The sequence below is a fragment of the Podarcis tiliguerta genome (genome assembly GCF_965153285.1).
Source record: "Podarcis tiliguerta genome assembly, chromosome: 5".
Lineage (NCBI taxonomy): Eukaryota > Metazoa > Chordata > Lepidosauria > Squamata > Lacertidae > Podarcis > Podarcis tiliguerta.
Genome location: NC_139538.1, coordinates 92,830,672 through 92,843,851, shown reverse-complemented (window position 1 = coordinate 92,843,851; position 13,180 = coordinate 92,830,672). Strand labels below are relative to the sequence as shown.

The window sequence follows — 13,180 nt, the reverse complement described above, 5'->3', positions numbered from 1 at the left end:
CAATATAGAGAAAATAATGCTGATTTACCTTACACAATGAATATTTTCATTGTGAAAATACTGAGAAAGTTTGTATTCTCACTTCACTCACTCTAAAAGCTAAGCAAGAACAAAGAGGCACATAAGCAAACTGCACTGGCTTAGATGGTCAACAGCTTCAGCCATGAGAAAACTAGGCAGCCTGTAGATTATTTTATTGGAAGTCCAGCCTTAGTGGGTGATTTAAATGTTCTTTCCCGCCTCCCATCAAATAACTTAACATCCACTGTCTGGGACAGCCATCAATACATGAAGCAATATGCTTTTGAATTATTATGCTTGTGGAAAAAGTAGAAATCGATGACAGAGGGACAAAAAAAAAAAATACTTTAATTACAACAAAATATAATTATAGTCTCAGCTATTGCAATGTATTATATTCAAATCAAAAGTTTTCTCACGCAAGCATCTGGTTCCCATATTGCACGGTTTCAGGCTGTTGACAGCTAAGTAAGGAGATTGCCATCACCACAGATACCCATGAGTTCAGTTTTCTGTTAGGCATTGTTGAGAAAGTTGTGTCTCATCAGAGCGTTACGGCTTTTGTACGTACGGAACATTATTCAAGCTTCTGAGATTAAGGCTGCAATGATATGCATGGGAGAAAATCCTACCGCTCTCAATGGGACTTACCTCTGAGTTGTCATGCATACGATTGTGCTGCAAGGCTGTGATCCTCTACACACTTAAGCCCCATTAAATGGAATGGGATGTATCTCTGAGTCAACCTACACAGGCCGCGGGGGAGGGGGTGGCAATCATTTGGGGCTGAGCTCCTCGGGGTTTAGAACAGGACCTGATGCTTCTATTATGACAAATGGTATTCAGTGGACACCTAATGGTGGAGGGGGAAATCTACATGAACATTAGAGCCAGAGATGAAAAGCATCCACTGTTCACTTATAAAAGGGAAGGGATCACCTTGAAAGGTACCAAAAAAGTAATTAATCCTCAAAGTATGACTCTCAATAAGATTTATTTGCCTTCTGTGACTTAATCAATTGCTGATTGGCTAGGATACTCTATGTGGTCAATCTAAAAAGCGTTGCCTTCACCCTAAATGCCTTCAGTGATGTCTGCATGTAGATAAATATGAATGTTCCTTATGTGATTAATCGTGTCCTCCTCACAGAGGGCACATGTTGCGGTGAGATCAACGTGTTGTGGGGTCGTTTGGATAGCCACAATGCCCAATTGGTGTTCCCTTGTTTGAGGGGTTCAATTTGGCCAATGGGAAAGAAGGCAAACAGTTTGAAGGACCTATTTCATAGAATCATAGAATCATAGAGTTGGAAGAGACCACAAGGGCCATCGAGTCCAACCCCCTGCCAAGCAGGAATTTATTTATATCCATGCATGTGTCGTAGAGCTTCCTCTTTTCGCTCATGCATCAGAACACCCACCTACCTCCCCCTATATTTAAGGTTTTTTCAGCAATTGACCTTGCTATGCCGTCATGCGTTGTCTGTCGTTGGGACAGGGGCATGGTAGGAATTTCCTCACTTGGCTGATTGGCTGTTGCCATTTGGGTTTTGCCTGCAAATCATCACAACTTGTAAGATTGCGGATAGGAACTGGTTCAAGGTGGATAGGGATGCGGAGCTGTGCCGATCCCTATGTGAAGGGTATTCCTTTATAGGAATCCAAGGACTCAAATTAGTTTTGTCAACCCCCGAAAAGGGGTTGTGCCCATGCCTGAGTCCAGGGGAGCATCTGGGGAGTGGACAGAGTCTGTTCCCAGGCTTTTCACCTGCCTCAGGTGTTCACCCTTGGCTGACCTATGATGGAGCTCTGGGTCAGCGCTGCCTGCAAGGGTGCAGGGAGCTAGTTGAACCAGAGCCTATGCAACCACTCACTTATCTGTAATCAAAAAAGTTGTGGCCTAAATTCTGCCAAAAACCAAAACTAAAATTTGAGTTGAATGTGTCTTTATTTATTGGGGAGGTCTCAGGATCTAAACATGCAACTGATTTGATCACTCTACGAAGGAGTGGGGAAATTCTAATCGATTAGGAGTATTACACTGGGGATATTTGGAAATTCTGTGTGTGTGCCTGTGTGCTTGTGTATGAATTTTATCACAAAGTGGAAAAAACCATATTACCGTATATCACAAAATGTGTATTTAAATAGTATTTTAGCTCAATGCACGCATTTCTAACTATATCTTATTTAAAAATGTGTCTTGTGGAGGACTGCATGCAAGATACAACATCTGCACATGTATTCATCTTGAGAGACAACACTTCATGTTTGCTAATTTTTTAAAAATTTCTCAATAAAGTTTGTTTTTTAAAAAGTACCTTGTAAATGTAAAAGTACCTTTCACTTTGTTTTTTTAAATGAGAACTGTGTGAAATCTAAAGGATAATTATGTTCCAATCTACTCATGAATCTGGGAGGTGAGACTGAGGCCACCCTGCCTTGGAACTCACAGAAATATTATTCCACAAACACCCTCATACAGTAAGGTACTTGTGCAAACCAGGGCTTTCGATTTGGGCCAAAGGGAAGCAGTGGTGCTAAGAGTATCTTTTAAATATATTCCAGCTTCTGCTATATGAAAGGTTATGCTTCAGGAGCCTTAGTTTTGATTATTGACTGTGGGAGGTTCATCATTAAAAACTTTGAGAAGACTGAGCTCTGGGAATAGACGATGTGAGGAACACTCCCAGGGTGTGAGCATGAATGCACACATGTTGGCAATGTTTCTAAATTGTTTCTGTAAAACTCTGAGAGCCTACTGTAGAGGGTCAAACTTTTTGGCTGAAAAAACCTGCACACAGGTCAACAGGTATAATTGAGATGAGAACTTGGGCTAAGTGAAGACTGCCTTTGCTTGGACGTGGTTGTCAAAACATAAGATGGAAGAAGAGATGTTGCCATTTGCTTACATTCCAGCTAGATGGGGGGCAGAAGTCCAATCGATATTTGTCATGTTATATTACTGTACGAGAGGCCATGCGTGCTGACAAATCGAGTTTATTAAAAGCAAACCACGTTAACAGTGGGAGGGGAAGCTATTAAATCTTTGTGATGGCGCATGACAAACAATGTTCGCTCTTTGTCCAACGAAAGCAGGAACAGAGTGGCTAAAAATGAATTTATCAGCTGAAACGAACACACATATATCCTCTTATAAACTGACCTTCTTTACATTTTTGTTTAAATCAACCAAGCTGAGCAGAAAAATGTGGTCCTTAGCGCCGAGAAGCAGCCGGCCCCTTTCCTCGTCCAGCAGCACAGTTCGGAAGTCCAGCCCCTCCGCCGAGCCCAGGAATGGAACACAGCTGTTAGAAAGCAGCAAGTCTGCGAGAGAACGAAGAAAACCTTTATCACCAAAAATGTATACACACGGCTCATTGGTGTCTTCTGTAAATATATGCACCCAACACGCTCTTCACTGGTTAAGATAACAGGAGCATGCAACATTTCTTGCTATAGGACAGTGGGGTGGAGGGTAGCACACCAGAGCTGTGTGTGTCTCTTCCTCCATCTGGGGCTCCTAAACTAAGTTCAAGGTGATGAACACATTGGAACCAGTGGGCTTGTGGAATTATCCTACCCCAATGTGAGCCCACTTGACTGCTCTGATGGGTGCAATTGGCACTGGTGTATCTGCCACATGATATTCGTTCCACATCTGTAAGAAATTTATATCAATATATCATCAATATATCAATATTGAAATGAGGCAGGGACTTTTGTTCCACTTTTTCTAGCTCCCTCCCGCTAAGAATATTTTTGTTTGAACAAACCTATCCAGACATGTAGAAGTTACATGCTTTTAGAATTTGTTTTTTAGCTTGCAGTTGATATGAATTAGTTTTTGAATGCTTCTCAAATACCTTCTTTAACGAAAGCAGGAACAGAGTGGCTAAAAATGAATTTATCAGCTGAAACGAACACACATATATCCTCTTATAAACTGACCTTCTTTAACAATATTTTATTGATAATTTTAATGTTTTCTTTTATTGCAAACCCCTTTTAGGTCTTATTACCATGATGGTAATAAAACCTAAAAGGGGTTTGCAATAAAAGAAAACATTAAAATTATCAATAAAATATTGTTAAAGAAGGTATTTGAAAGAAGGTATTTAAAATATTGTTAAAGAAGGTATTTGAGAAGCATTCATATATATATATATACACACACACACACACACACACATATATATATATATATATATATATATATATACACACACACACACACAGTGGTACCTCGCAAGACGAATGCCTCGCAAGACGAATGCCTCGCAAGACGAAAGAGTTTTTTGTTTTTTGAGTTGCTTCGCAAGACGAATTTCCCTATGGGCTTGCTTCGCAAGACGAAAACATCTTGCGCCTTTTTCTTAAAACCGTCAATGCATTTCCTATGGGAAACCGTCAATGCATTTCCTATGGGAAACCATGCTTCGCAAGACGAAAAATTCACAAGATGAAAAAACTCACAGAACGAATTAATTTCGTCTTGCGAGGTACCACTGTATATATATATGTTAAATAAAAGAAAGTAAATGAATAATGTAGATTAGGATGTAGACTGTGGATTTGAGCAACCTGAGAGGGAATTCAGTGCTGCAACTACCCAGCCAACTGCATAGTTTTGGATTAATTTCCTTTCCTGAATGTTACATTCCTTGCATGAGCCATCAAATGCCCATGTGTTTAGCAAATGATGCAACTGTTTGATTCATGAAGGCAACAACTTTTAAAAACATATTGAGCAATGGTCATGTTTCAGTGATCTATACACCTGAACACCATGTACACATATAAATGTTTTATACCTTTCCAATACAGAGATCTCTCGGGCCTTGCTCCTTATCCCAGCATTGTGTTAATCAACACAAGAAGTAAGGGTTTTTTTGTGGTAGCACCCTAGAGGGTTGTGAGAGGCCAATGAGAACTCTTTTATTCCAGTGGCCATTGCATTTCTGTAGTTCTACTTGAGATTTTTCTGGGAGCAACCATGTTAGTTCCTTGTTTTGAGAGTTGCTTGCTTTTTCTCCTTGCAACTGTATCTTATCTATTATTGTTAGTGACTGTAATGGGTTTTTATGAATGTTTGCAGCCACATCCTAAATTCATGGCAGAGTGACAGGCTGTTATTTACTTTTTACAGGGTCAAACACGATCCAAACATTAACTCTTGTGCTCTGCAATAAATCATTTGATTAATTTGTTAATGAGAATTATTTTTTAAATGGACATTTACCATTTATATTTTTGGATCTATAACTGTGTATGATAATGCTGATATTGTTTGGAATGTTCTATGTGTGACTTTATATACGAGATGTCAAATGTAAACAAATGTAAACAAAAATAACATCTCCTTTAAATGAAGTTGTGCTTATTGTAAGCCAGCTTGAACAGTCTCTAGAGTCATGATTCTGGGACGTGTTTTTGTTTTAATAAACAAATATACAAGCGAATTCATAAATAAGACAAACTGGGAACAAAAGGCAAATGCTTTGGACAAAATGTACGTGTGTGTTAGTGTCCTCACAAGTCTTTCTCAGCCAATTTCGCCCACAACAGCGGAAAACCCCAGTACAACTGAGGACCTGTAAGAACCTGCCGTAATCCAATGCAGTCAAAGGGCCTCCTCTCATGTGTAACAAAATAAAAAAAATCCTTCCAGTAGCACCTTAGAGGCCAACTCTAAGGGAAGTAATAGTGCCACTGTATTCTGCTCTGGTCAGACCTCACCTGGAGTACTGTGTCCAGTTCTGGGCACCACAGTTCAAGAAGGACACTGACAAACTGGAACGTGTCCAGAGGAGGGCAACCAAAATGGTCAAAGGCCTGGAAACGATGCCTTATGAGGAACGGCTAAGGGAGCTGGGCATGTTTAGCCTGGAGAAGAGGAGGTTAAGGGGTGATATGATAGCCATGTTCAAATATATAAAAGGATGTCACATAGAGGAGGGCGAAAGGTTGTTTTCTGCTGCTCCAGAGAAGCAGACACGGAGCAATGGATCCAAACTACAAGAAAGAAGATTCCACCTAAACATTAGGAAGACAGTTAGAGCTGTTCGACAGTGGAATTTGCTGCCAAGGAGTGTGGTGGAGTCTCCTTCTTTGGAGGTCTTTAAGCAGAGGCTTGACAACCATATGTCAGGAGTGGTCTGATGGTGGTTCCTGCTTGGCAGGGGGTTGGACTCGATGGCCCTTGTGGTCTCTTCCAACTCTATGATTCTATGATTCTATGATTCTAACTAAGTTTGTTATTGGTATGAGTTTTTGTGTGTATGCACACTTCTTCTCTCATGTGTAGTTTACCTGTCCTCTCCACAAATCGTTCTGTCTCTGTCTCAAACTCTGCCCTGATCCCCCTACTTTGCCTCCAGAGCAAAGGCAGCCACAGAGCTGGGGGGAAATCCAGGGCTGACATTGGAGTGCGCACTTTGCTGCCAGAAATCTCTGTCGCTAACAGCGTCCCAGCAGAAGACCAGAAGCTGACACTGAGGATACAAATCTCTCAAGTCTATGGTTTCCTGCTGGGCATAGCTGTCAACTTTGAAAATAAGGGATCAGCAGCCTCACCTGTCCCAGAGACAATCTACGGGATATCTAACAAGCCGGGATAGCAGCGGGAAGCAGCGGGAAACGGCGCTGAAATAAGGGGATTTCCCACACACAAAAAAGGGAAGGTTGACAGCTATTGCTACTAGGCTAACAGTTTTCTACAGAGCTCCACCGAGTCAGCTCCAACACCAGGGCCATCTATTATTATTATTATTTCAAGAACAAATAACAATACTGTTTACAAGGAAATAAAAGCCGTCAACAAATTAAAAAGAATAAATCCAATGATAAAAAAACAGACCTACCTGTAATACACAGCAATGCAGAGTGAAACAACTACATGAAAACATCCACATTTTAAATATATAGTAAATAAGTCCATTGGAACACCATAACAACTGAGAAAGAGTGGGAAACTCAAGTCAAGACATCGGGAAATGCTTGTCTAAGCCATGTTACTTCCAAGAGCTGGTTGGATGCTAATAGTGATGGCACTTTTCATATTTGAGCATCTCCCCTATGAGTGCTCCCAATGGAAAAGCTTGCTTCCATCTTACTACAAGTTGATAACCATCAGGCCAGGACAAAGTCAAACAAGTTAGCTAACGTTCAGTTGTCAGCCCTAAAGTGGTTGGGACCAATGATGGTAATTTACAGAGCTGGCCAGTGTGAAGGCCAGCTCAGAGTCCTGACATTTAAAACAAATCTGGTTGTTTTGTTTTGTTTTAAGCAATGCGAAACTAATGTCGAGTTGGCAGGCAGTGCAGTAGAGAGGGGAGGGACATGGTTAACAGCGCTAGGATTTCAATGCTGTTATCAGGTATAATTTGCAGCGGTTTGGTTTGAGCACAGGAAAAGATTAATGAACCTCTACAGGGTAGTGTATTTCAACAAACCCATTGCTGTTTTAGCCTCCAGTCGTTCTCCTGGGCACAGACGCTGATTCGTATCAAATCATGTCAGGCTCTGTGATGTAGACAAATGAGGATGGGAAAGAAACCAACTCATTTTCACTTACAAACTAAAACGTAATAGTTGAATCTTGGCATGGGGTGGATCGTCTGTGGGTCCAGCTTTCAAACTTCTCGAAATGACCCAAAGCCTACTATTTCCTTCTCATCAACAATATTTGGAATGAATGAGCAGTATACCCATTATTGGAATACAGCTATTTCAGGCTTACAAGAAATGGAAGGAAATGCCTTTCAAACATGCATTCCAGAAGACTCTTGCATTGCTTTGTCTTTAGATGGACAATGCAAATGCCAAGGAATAGTGCACAGTTGAAATGAATGAGCTGAATGATGAAGGAATAATGTGCAGATCCATGTTTCCTTCGGCTCAGTACAATCATCCCGAAGACCTTTGAGCAGCACATAGCAGTTCTGCTTGGTTGTGACCTGAAGTCCACAGTCATGGAGATCATGAAAAGACAAATCGGAAAGGTGGCATGCAATATTTTGTAACCAGCCAAGTGAAGAGCGATGCCTTTGGTTTAACTTGCCATTTTGGGATATCCTCTTTCTTTGTATGTTGGATGGTTTAGCCTAGTTCCCTCAAACACCCAAATATTTGGATATGGTTGTGTCTCTTTTTAGAACATGGCTCTACAACCAGGAGCCAAAGGATCTATAGATATGCACCAGGGCTTACCCATGTTGCTTTGAATGAATGCATCCCCCACCCATTTGAACAGCAAAGCTCCATGTCACATCACAAACTGCTGTGGAAACTCCTTTCAGATTCCAAAGTGGTTTGTTATATGGCACCCGGTGGGGCAGAACAGCTGTTAGCACAAGCTAATATTCACTTTGGGCACACACAGCTAGTTGTGTGCTTTGTTGTAACTCAGACAATGTTCGATGTTTCCAGACAAAACTGCAGCCCACTGAAACTTGGTTATATGTATAGATTTATGACCCAATCATCCATTTCAAGTTTGAAGAACAGATTCTCTCTCCCTCTCTCCCCCCCCCCCCCACAATTTTAAGGAAAGATGCCAAATACACCTTCACAAGATATCTGAAGCATCATCTATTGAACACAATGGTTTAGTCATTTAATTTTTAGGAGACACCTGTGCTTGAAACAGCTTGAAAATTTAGACAGCCCAGTACTGATTGGATTTAAAAAAAAAAACTGGGTCAGCACAACACATTACATTTTGGGAAAATATCATGGATAGTTTTTGCCCCCTGTTACTCTGACTAATCATTCTTACTAAAAAGAAGGCAGCATCGTGGAATCATGTTTCCTCTTAAAGTCCAATCTTTTCAGAGAATTTAGAATGAGCTCATAATGACCCAAGTTATCAGGAGATGATTAAGGTCCACTGACATCCAAGGGAAATTGTTGCCTCTTTGGGAAAGCTTGGGCCATTTGCAAAGCATGAGCACCGTCATGTAAGAAATAGAGGGGAGAGCAGAGACCCCCTCGCCTGCTTTAAACAGTCCTTGTTCTGCTGGTTTCAAACAAATAAACGTGAGCAGAACACAACTTCATCTTGTTTGCTTCACTGCTTGTTTCATCAGCAACCTTCAACCTCTGTAACTCCTCAAGTCAACTCCCCAACATGGCGCCCAGTTGCTGTTCCTTCTCTTGCAGGGAAACTGGAATCACAGTCACAGAGGGAGGTAAAGATCTCTAGCTATGACGCATCACAGCTTTGCTTTGTTTTTAAGTATGTAACTTATAGCTATTTATTTGTTATTGGACTTAAAACCCACCTTCCCCCTCACAACAACAAGGTACGTAGGTTAGGCTGAAAGTTGGTGATAAGTTACCTCATTGAGCTTCATCACCAAGTGGGGTTTTGAAGCTGTGTCTCTCCAGTCTTAACCCAACACCTCAACTGCTGTGCCCCCACTCACACCCTGCATTCAGCAGACTTTATTTTAATACAATAGCAAGATTTAATCATAGGAAAACATGGCTCAAAGATTCCTCCCTCCTTCAACTAGTTAAATATCCCACTCTAATTTTCCTGCTTGTTTGAACAAGCCTAATTGCCATGATTTAAAGAGCTTCATCTCCATGAACGTGTTCATGGAGATGAAGCTCTTTAAATCGACAGATCCTGAAGCTGAGACTCCAATACTTTGGACACCTCATAAGAAGAGAAGACTCCCTGGAAAAGACCCTGATGCTGGGAAAGGTGGAGGGCACAAGGAGAAGGGGACGACAGAGGACGAGATGGTTGCACAGTGTTCTCGTAGCTACCAGCATGAGTTTGACCAACTGCGGGAGGCCGTGGAAGACTGGAGTGCCTGGTGTGCTCTGGTCCATGGGGTCACAAAGAGTCGGACATGACTAAACGACTAAACAACAACAACTGCCATGATGAAAAAGTGATGTCATTCAAGAAAGGCATTGGGACCACTATCCAAACCCTTCTCTGAGACTGTGGGATCCATGGTCAGCTTCCCTGTGGTAGGGAAAGTGGTGGTGTTGACAGACAGGGGGCTGCCATTGCTGATGAAAGCTTGTCAGTAACAGCAATGTTGCATTTTGGGCAAGGCCCTCTGTAAATAATTCGAAGGTTTGATGTAGCAGAGTACACACAAGAAACAGACTCACAGGATGGTTACAAAGGGCCTATAAATTCATCTACATCCCAACATGCCCTGCTATAATGCACACCTGTAATTATATTGCTGAAGGCCCCGGTAACTAAAATCAAAATGAGCATTTTGACCCATGAGGCTGGCAGGGCCCACCTGCCCTCCACATCAGGTAAGTAAAGTAAGTAAGTTAAAGATTTATTTATACCCCGCCCTCCCCGGTCAAGACCACGCTCAGGGCGGCTAACATCAAATATCAAATACATTAAAACACAATCAAACAATTGATTAAAATACAGCTTAAAAATTAGAATCAGGGTAGAATTAAATGATTGCCCACCAATTACAACCATAGGGGTCGAGAACCTCAAGTATTCATCAGGGCCAGCTATTTATGTTGGTCCCACATGAGCAGATAAAAGAGCCAAAGAGGGAACTTACAGGGTCCCATAGAAGGGGGTCAAACTGGGCCCGGACCGAAGGCAGGTGCTACAAAAAGATGTCAAGTCCTGCAGGGCCCTGGTCTCCTGCGACAGAGTGTTCCACCAGGCTGGGGCAAAGCCAAAAAGGTAGCTGGGTCTGTGAGGCTTGGCTTTTATTTCCCACAATGCCCTGGATGGAAACTATGCTGGGAAATTAAAATGGCACTGCTGCCAGTGTGCTGCTGCCACGCCAAACTGTCCAGTAAGCCTGCAAGGGGTCCATAAATGTAAGAAGGGGGCGCCAGGCCAATTTGCCAAGACCCCTGACCACCTGGCTCCCCATCAAATCTGGGACGGACAAACAATTACTCACTGGCTAACAGAAAAAGTAATTGTTCCTGGAAGACAAAAACAAAAGAGTACAGTGGTACCTTAGGTTACATACGCTTCAGGTTACATGCGCTTCAGGTTACTAACCCAAAAATAGTGCTTCAGGTTAAGAACTTTGCTTCAGGATGAGAACAGAAATTGTGCTCCGGCGGTGCGGCGGCAGCAGGAGGCCCCATTAGCTAAAGTGGTGCTTCAGGTTAAGAACAGTTTCAGGTTAAGTACGGACCTCCGGAACGAATTAAGTACTTAACCCGAGGTATCACTGTAGTGCCAGTAACAGAGCGATTGTTTTACCACATCCATCAGAGATTCTCCACGCAAGAGGATCACAACCCTTTCAACTCCCAGCCTCTGCTGGGCCCACAATAATTAACTCTTTTGATCAGAGCTGAGCAGAACAGAGTCTGATGACCTTCCACAAAAGTGAACTTTAGACCTCTTCAGAAAGGAGAGGTTTCATTAAAAATAAAAGCAGTTCTCTATACAGTCATAAAGTCCACTCTCCTGAAAGCTCTGCGGGTTGTCTCAAGTTCAAAACAGTTCCTCCTGACCATTTATGGCCAGCTCTTTAATGTTGGATATTTTGGAACAAACTCTGAGCAAAGACACAGCTGCACAAAGAAGAGGAGGCTCTTTTTCAAGCATTGTTGTTGTTGTTGTTACAGAGATGATGAAATGCTCTTCTGTGACTTCGCATTATTGGTGAAAAAGTCACAGGCCCAGTTCAGAAAACATCACACAGCCAAGTTAAATAATTAATCCTGAAACATCGTAAATGGAAATGTATCCAGCTTGAAGCATTTGTTATTACAAAGAGGACCTCGGGCCGTGGACATGCACAGGTTGCCTTGTTCCTAAGCAGCTTATCTTTCTTGTGTGACTGCCAAATAAAGCAAAGCCATCCTTGTTACTGAAGCAATTAAAAATGGAAGAGTATTTTTTTTTTTAAGGAAAAGGAAACTGTCCACATGAAAGGTTACAAGTTGAGCTCCTGATCCCATGCAAACTCTTCCCAATATTTCAAAATATGAGAGATGATCTGGTTCAACATTACATCAACCTTTAACCAAGAAGGGTCAAAGTCAACATAGAAGACGAACCCCATGTGCCACAGAACCTTGGAATACAAAGAAAGCGTGTTCTCCTTCAGGGAGAGCACGTGTTGCGGTGGGGTCTACTGAGCCACCCCCTTTGTTGCCGGGTAAGTTCTCCAAGATGGCCAGGGGGCAGTGATTGGATTGCTGAGTTGCTGGGGGAAAAGTTATGTTGCAATTTTGGTGGGAGTGGTAAAAGGTTTAAATACTCTGCACGCAGCCTTGTACTTTCTCTTTTGCTGCGTGCAACGGATCACCCGCCCACCCGCCCTTGAGTAAGGGGTTGTTGCATTGACCTTGCTATGCCTGTCATGGGGTCATCTGCCGTTGGGGCAGGGGCCTGGTAGGAATTTTGTCCATCTGGCTGATTGGCTGGGCCATTTGGTTTTTGCCTACTGCGTAGCAAATCGTCACAACTTGTAAGGTTGTGGTTAGGCATTGGTTATAAATTGGTGGAGGAGGGGTTAGGATAGGCTGTGCCTGCCCCTCCATGGTTGCTGCGGAAAGGGAATTCCATTAAAGGAATCCTGGGGCTTGCCATCTTTTCGTCCAATCCCTGGAATGGGACTAGGGCCGGCAAGCCTTCGGGGAGCAGGCGGATGAGAGTTGAGGGTCTGTGACTCAGCTCCAATTCTTCCCTGACTTGTTTTCCCACACTGGCTTTCGGTGGTGCCCGGAAGTCAGTTCTGTCCCCAGGCGGGGGGACAGATAGTCTTAACCAATGCCTAAACAACCACTCACGGTTTGTATTTTAATAAAGTTGTGGCCAAAACCATGCCAAAAATCTTAAACAAAAAATTACGTGTCTGTTGTGAGTTATTTTGGGGGGTGGATTGGGGACCTCGACACGCAACTGAACCAGCTATGGATCCCTCTCTATGAAATTTTATTTATTTATTTATTCATACATACATACATACATGCATACATACATACATACATGCATACCCACACTGCCCATCTGGCTGGGTTTCCCCAGCTACTCTGGGCAATTCCCAATAGATCAAAAACAGAATAAAACATCAAATATTAAAAACTTCCCTAAAGAGGGCTGCCTTCAGATGTCTTCTAAAAGTCAGGGGGTGCCACCCACAGTGTGTGTCCCAGGGGGGTGGGGTGGCAATGTCACCCGCCC

The 13,180-nt window shown here is 42.5% G+C and overlaps 1 protein-coding gene across 1 annotated transcript in view; it reads right to left on the bottom strand.

Annotated features, from left to right (window-relative positions):
- Nucleotides 1–13,180, bottom strand: part of SEMA3D (semaphorin 3D) — a 182,790-nt gene that overhangs the window by 106,965 nt on the left and 62,645 nt on the right. The window contains exon 3 of the mRNA XM_083440752.1: nucleotides 3,188–3,348. Coding sequence (XP_083296878.1) covers nucleotides 3,188–3,348 — 161 coding nt within the window. The remainder of the gene's footprint in view (nucleotides 1–3,187; nucleotides 3,349–13,180) is intronic.